The 7,646-nt window shown below is 32.9% G+C and overlaps 1 protein-coding gene across 1 annotated transcript; it reads left to right on the top strand.

Annotated features, from left to right (window-relative positions):
• The first annotated feature begins 6,179 nt into the window (after positions 1-6,179).
• LOC131687597 (protein obstructor-E-like) lies at positions 6,180-6,847 on the top strand. The gene is made up of 2 exons (XM_058971684.1): positions 6,180-6,284; positions 6,346-6,847. Exons 1-2 carry the CDS (start codon positions 6,278-6,280, stop codon positions 6,759-6,761), a joined length of 423 nt encoding a protein of 140 aa, XP_058827667.1. The 5' UTR covers positions 6,180-6,277; the 3' UTR covers positions 6,762-6,847.
• The last annotated feature ends 799 nt before the right edge of the window (positions 6,848-7,646 follow it).

Genomic DNA, 7,646 nt, shown 5'->3' with positions numbered 1-7,646 from the left:
CAAATTATTTAAATAGGTAAAATACAGTAAAGATGGTATCAGCCTCCAATTTTGATTGCCTCGATTTTTTCAACCGCCGATTTTGTCAGATTTTTGTCCCGAATTTGCAAGCCTTATATGAGAATTCGTTTAATGGGCTCAAGTAAATAAACCAAGTACAATTCGAATAAATTATTTCTTGGGCACACTTTTTCTTATTTTCAAGATGTAAAATTTTAAAAAATTAAAAAACAAATAGGTTTTTCACTTGAAGGAAAATTTACATTATATAATCAGAAAATGTTATAAATACGTCTAAGAATCAAAGAAGAATATGTTAACTGCGTCGGTTTATTAACCTCTTCATGCCCAGCTTGTTTATGAACAACAACGTTTTTAACTTTTGATTCGGGCAAGATTTGCTAACAAAAACAGGTAAGGCTAATAAATGTGACTATTACCTTTCAATTGAGCACTAATAATTATAAGTATCAGCTTTAGCACTGAGCTTATTGTAATTAGTCTGATTGGACTTCTATGGAGCAGTGCTGCCAAGGACAGTTTCCGTTGACGACGATAAATTAATTTTTATTATATCCTCGTTTTAAAATATTATTGAAAACTGATAAAACCTATCAATTCAAACTATTTTCGACTACCTTTTCCACGCAATAGAACTATTGTTAATATTCCAGGATAATTGTATTGAGCATTGGAAGGTAAAAATCGAACAGCTTGTAGCACTGCGAAGGAAGCACCTTTTCTTTTTTTATTTCGATTATAGAGGTTTCAACCTTAAGGTCATTCGCCTCTTCGGGTTAGAAAAATCTCTTAAGAAAAATTTCTAACCCAATGTGCGGGGTCGGGACTCGAACCCAGGTGCGCTGCGTACAAGGCAATCGATTTACCAACTACGCTCCACCCACCCCCAGCACCTATCTTTATGGAATAAGATTTTTCGTGTTTGTTGACCTCATCGTTTTCAAGGAAAAATATATTGGAAGAATGTTCGGCATGAAAGGGTAAAAAGATAAGGGTGTATGAAAACAGGTTTTTACTGTGAAATGATTATTATGAATAAAATTAATAAAATAAATAAAATAAAAATAAATACATACAATAAAATGATAAAATAAATAAAATAAATACAATAAATAAAATAAATAATATAAATAAAATAAATAAAATAAATAAAATAAATAAAATAAATAAAATAAATAAAATAAATAAAATAAATAAAATAAATAAAATATATAAAATAAATAAAATGCATAAAATATATAAAATGAATAAAATAAATAAAATGCTTTAAACCCCAAAACGAATGAACAAAGTGCACAAATAAATCCAATAAAACAATCAAAATAATGAAATAGTGAAAATGAGTTAAATTGCATTAAATACGTGAAATGAATAAAATGAACATATTTAATAGAAAAGTGTAAATAAAGAAAATAAATATAACGAATAGAACTACTACCTAGTAACAATAATAAAATACCACAAAATTCAATTGAGTTCAATTATTAAAATTAGTAAAAAATATCAGGGCTTTATGCCGTATATTTTGTACTTTATGATGAAATTCATTATATTGACAGCGATATTTAAATATGTATAAAACAATTAACCTGAATGAAATGTGTAGAAAGCATAATTTAAACCAAAGCAATAAAAAAATGCGAATAAAAAGGTTAATGTAATGAATAAAATAAGTAAAATGGAAAATATTTAAAAATTTCTAGCATGCATAATATGAATAAAATTTAGAAAAAAAATCAAAATCATTTTAAAAAGAACAAATTGATGGAAAGAACAATATAAAGAAAATTACGTTTAAAATAAATTCCACAGATTTAATAATAAGCAGATGAAATAAATGAATGAAAGAAATAAAATTAGTGAAATAAATAATACCAATACACAAATAATTCTTTTTTCGTGTTTTCGACGTAAGTGCCAACGACTTATTAAAGACTTTCTTGATGGTATCAGGGTAACCCTGGTAACAGGGAAAACAAATCTAAATAGTGAGTTAAACGAAAGCAATTATGAAAAAAATCCCCCAAATGCATGATTCGAACCTGCAACCCTTGGGACTCCGGCCCAATGCACAAACCCTAATGCTATCCCTGGGCTATGATGACGTCCCAGAGAGAACACATGACTGCCACATTATCGACCTTGCCTCTAAAGCGTACACATACACAATCGTAGCTGCCACCCAACACTTTTGATCTGTTGAATTTCCCAAAGCCAACAGTTTTATTATCGTCTAGTGTAAAAATTTAGCTCATTATCCATCAGACTTCGGGTAAATGACAGAGCTTGGGTGGCAGCTGCGATTGTGTGTGATCTCGCTTTAAAGGCAGGGTATGATCCCTGTCGCCAATGCGATAATCGTGTGACCTTCCCGGGACGTCATCATAGCCCAGCAGAGATAGCATAAGGATTTGTGCATTGGGCCGGAGTCCCAAGGATTGCTGGTTCAAATCCTGGCTCGGGGGGAGATTTTTTCACATAATTGGTTTCGTTTAACTCACCATTTCGATCTGTTTTGCCCGTTGGATACCACCAAGAGAAGGTAAACCAATATAATTATTACAATGAATAAACAGAATAGACCCAAAAATAGAAAAATGAACTAAATGAATTAATTGAATCAAACAATTTACTTAACTTAATTAATAAAATAATTAAAAAAAACTTAAATTAACAAACAAGAATGATTGCTAATAAAGCGAATGTGATATAACATTGTAAAAAAAGTTTGTAAAATGCACGAAAGTGTGTAAAATGAAGTGAATGAATAAAATGACAAAAATGAATAAAGTAAATACAATAAATAAAAAGAAGTGAATGATTTTTTAAATTTCGATTATAGTATTTTAACCGTAGGTTAATTCAACAATATCAAGTAAATGAAATAAATGAATGTAATGATCAAAATTAATGTAAATCGATAAGCTTATTATATACATTTGAATTAATTAAATCAAATTAAATAAATGATATTTGTAAACTAGAAAATTATTATAATTAGCACAAAGGAGCAAAATTAACAGCATGACTAAAATAATTAAAATAAATAAAATGAATAGAAGTATTTAGCATATTTTGATTGCTTGAACGGAATGAATAGAATAAATTAAATATAATACACTAGGGGTGGGTGTAGCGTAGTTGGTAAATTGATTGCCTTGTACGCAGCGCACCTGGGTTCGAGTCCCGACACCGCGCATAGGGTTAGAAATTTTTCATTAGAGATTTGTCTAACCCGACGAGGCGACCTTAAGGTTAAAAACTCTATAATCGAAATAAATAAATAAATAATACACCAAAATAAAGTGAATAGGGAACAAAAAATAGTAATAAAATAAATTATTGTCATAATAAACATGAATGAAATAATAATATGAAACGAGGTAAATGAAGAGTATTTTAAATATGAATTAAATAATAAAATAGTAGAACAAACAATATCACTAAAATGAATCCAAGAAACAAATTAACAAAGCGAATAAATTGGTGCAATTTTAAAAAATATTAAAACAAACAAAATAAATACAATGGATAACATAATTAATCTAACAAAAATAATTTTATGAACAAAATTTAAATGAAAGTCCTAAAATATTTTTGAAAATCACATTATTTGATTACCTAATTTACCAGGCTAGTTGTCAAATAAAGTCACATTGAACCTCCTGTGATTTCATTGTTTTCCTTTTTAACAATTGCGTTTTCTTTCTTCGTTTCTTTTGTCAGCGTTATTAAATTTTATGGTGTTTAAGTTTTATCGAAGGATCTAGTTATCAGAAAACTCCTATATGTTTTGGAAATGAAAGAAGGTTACAGATTTCTGGCAAAAATATTTTTCATAAGGGATTTTTCTAACCCGAAGAGGCGAATGACCTTAAGGTTAAAAGCTCTATAATCGAAAACAAAAAATCACTAACTACAATTGCGGATGATACGGGAAATCACATACTAAATCACTGGTTAAGCACATTGCAGCGGATTTTAATATTGAGTGTACGGTTCAGATGTGGGGACGTGGAGATTTTAAAATTGCATGGGAACGAGCGTTTATATGTTCGCGCTGGAGACGCTTTTGTAAATTAATAGGCGCTAAAGCGTTCACTTAATCACCGGGGAGGTTTTATGTTTAAGAGATCGCGGGCGAAAGTGTGTGTATGGATTATCGTGAGGGGTTCGATCGTTTGCATGTGTTTAATAACGTGGGTCCTTGTATGTCGCATATGTGTATGAAACATTGCATGCATAAATTCGATATGGTCATTTGCATTTTCGTGTGGGTTCTTGAATGTTGGCGCAAATCACGTGCCGTTATTTTGATTTTCAATGAAAAAATCCGTTTCCAATATTGTTTTACGACACAAAGAGTGTACATCATAACTGCAAGTATACTGCACCAATTGATTTGAAATTTACACTGTTTTTATTCATATAACTACCGAAGTAACTACGGGAGCTTTTGAAAAAATATTGTTTTTTTTTTCATTACAATAACAAGATAAACGATGTTACTAGTGAAAATCGGATTGTTGACTTCAAAGCGCTATAAAAAATTAAAAAAACAGAAAAAAATCGCTCAGTTACAGAGGGTAGGACCCTCCGGACGTGACCGATTCATGATCGCGTGGGAACGGACGTTGGCATAATCGCACTTAAAATCGCGTTCATAAATTCGTAGGAGTTAAAACGTTCACTTAAATACAGGGGCGTTTTCATGTTTGCGAGATCACGGGCGTAGATTTGCGTGGATGATCGCAACTGCATGTTTGCGTTTGTGACCAAGTTTGTATTATCCCACAAAAAAAATTCAGCAGATGTGATACACATCAGCTTTGTGTTGTGATTTATTAATTGAAAATGAATAGTTTAATATTACTCACTTCCACCATTTTCTACAATATCTAACAGAACTTTTGCTAATTTATTGAATATAAAAATGAAATCCAATTTGGAGAAAAAAATTCAGCTGGATATTATAAAAAACGGTAACTGAAAGTAATAGATATACATCAAAACAATTCCAGCTAACTAATCAATCAAATTAAAATTCTTACAACCCATTGCAGCAAGTACGGCGTATTTGGCCTGTTTAGCAATCCAGCATTTACTGATCTTGCAAAACCCAAATTGATCTCCCAGCAGTTTTTTTTCGATTCATCCCCCAACCTGTATGAAATATATAAAATACTCTAACCAGCATGTAGGTATGATTGTATGTACATAGCGGAGAGGCAAAATTTCCGAAATTAATTGGATCTCGCACGCTCGAACACTTTTCTATTTGTTCCGAACAAGCGGCTGCCTGATGCTGGCGAAGGAATGAATTCGGGTTGCACAAACGCCGCACCACCACGACGAATGAGAAATGAACTGTGAGAAATCAGATCAGCCCTGATTAAGAGCAATGGCTTTGCACGGAAAACGAAATGCGAGAGTAATTAAGGTTTTCCGAACTATCGCGTTGAGTCAGCAAGTGTTCTCTTTCCGGTAGCACCATACGTGCAAACAGTTGAAGATCAGACTAAAAAAATTCAGTCTTGCAAGTTCTTGTCTCTTTTGGCGGGTAGTGCGTAGAAGAAGATAAAGAAAAATTACAGTTCGCCATTCTAGTATAATATTAAAAACCAGGCATCGACAGAAAAACAATCAAATTTTTTCGGAAAGAAGGAACAGAAAAATCGCGTGCAATTTATGTTAAAAATAACAACTGTTTATAAATAATGGCGAATATTAGTCACAGATTGGGGGATTTTGTGTAAAGATAACAGCGTTCTACTCGCTTCCCAAATGATAATTTTTTTGGGAGTCCATAAAACGTACACTCAAAACATTGATATGTTTATGTTTTACACTCCACTTTTGTAGATTAATCAAATAATTTCAAATCTACAGTATTGATTTAGTGAATGCTCAAAATATTACAAATTACACAATGTATTGAACTATTTGGTAATTTACCAGAAGAAACTAAGCACGCTCAATATTTGTATAGTTAAGCTTCAAGTTTATACCAAACAATGTTTTGTGTGTATGTGTATTTGTATATGAATAATCGCGACGAAACCCAAACACGAGCAATGGTATGGCCCATCAAAATTGTCACCCAATTATTAGTAAAATAAGATAACCTTTTATCTAGTGCAGATAACCGATTGGATATTTTACGATTAAAAACACGAGCCGTAACCCAACCGGGTTAGTTGATACGCAACAGCGATAGCTGAATGTTTTTATAGGATTTTTTTTTTCAAACGACGCAATGACCAGTTAGTAGAGAATTAGTTTGTAATATTGTTTTTAAGCTTCTATTTGTTTAATTACACACAGGTTCAGCTCTCAAACTGACACTACTAGTGGCGGTCCTCGCCGGAAGCACTGCCGAAGTGAACACAGACGACATCACCTGTCACCCCACGGACACGCACTTTGTCGATGATCCCCGACAGTGCAACAAGTATTTTACCTGCTATCAAGGGGTCGCCTTCCCGAAGGTTTGTCCGCCGGGTTTCCGGTTTATTGAGGCGCTGCAAGCCTGCTATCAGGCTACGGTTGACGAGTGTTTCAACTGTCCGGACGAAGGTCTGCACTTTTTCGAACATCCGGAAACGTGTAGAAAATATGTGCTGTGCTATTCCGGGAAGCCAAACGTCATGGAGTGCTCTGAGGGGATGATGTTCAACCCAGACGAGCATCAGTGCGATTTGGAGAGCAATGTGGTGTGCAATCGAAACGAAGGGGCGTGAATGAAGCGGTGAAATTGTTGTGTACGCTCGAATATATAGGTGAATTAGGATTAGGAGTTGAAATACAGAATCAAATGAAGTTAAGTCGGTAGTACACTGTGTTAAAAAATTTACAAAGAAATACATTCTGATGAACATTGCCGAACTTCAGATCTTCAAACTTCTGAGAATTTCTTCAAACTTCAAGGAATATTTGAATAGTTTTGTAAGGTTCAATGAATTTAAGTAGAGTTCAACGAACTTCAGGAAAGTTATATAAACATTAGGAAAGCTTTATTAAATTCTGAACAATTTCCTTAAGATTTTCCACGAATTACAGGGAGGAACTGGAAAACTCGACAAAACTTCAGTGAAGTTATGAAATTCAGTGAAGCATTGCGAACTTCAGGGAAATTATGTGAATTTGAGAGAAGCATTATGAAGTTCAGTATTAAGCGAAAATCAAGTAAATTCATTTTCTAAAAAAAAGTGAACTGCTGGGTAGTATTGTGAACGCCAGAAAAGCCTGGAATCTTTAGGAAAAAAGTAATGAGCTTTAAGGATATATTGTGACCTTGGAGGAAAATATACTAGCTTTAGAAATGTACTGTAAACCAAGAGAAACACTGTCAACTTCGAAGAAGATCGAAAAATAGTCAAACTTGTGGAAAGTTCAGCGAATCGCAGGCAATCTCTGAAAACTTCAGTAAATCTCAGGGAAGCTCTGTGAGTTTCAAAGAAGAGCTGCGAACTTCGTCGTAATTTCATGAATACCAGGAAAGTATTGCAAAATTCTGGGGTATGCTGAAAACTACAAAGAAGTTGAGCAATTCTTAGGATTCAGAAATATTTCATACTTCGTACTTAAGTCCTCAAGATTTACACTGGTCAAGAAAAATCAGCTTT

The sequence above is a fragment of the Topomyia yanbarensis genome, chromosome 3, assembly GCF_030247195.1.
Source record: "Topomyia yanbarensis strain Yona2022 chromosome 3, ASM3024719v1, whole genome shotgun sequence".
NCBI lineage: Eukaryota > Metazoa > Arthropoda > Insecta > Diptera > Culicidae > Topomyia > Topomyia yanbarensis.
The sequence above is the reverse complement of the archived record's forward strand: the minus strand, read 5'-3'. Positions and strand labels throughout refer to the sequence as shown.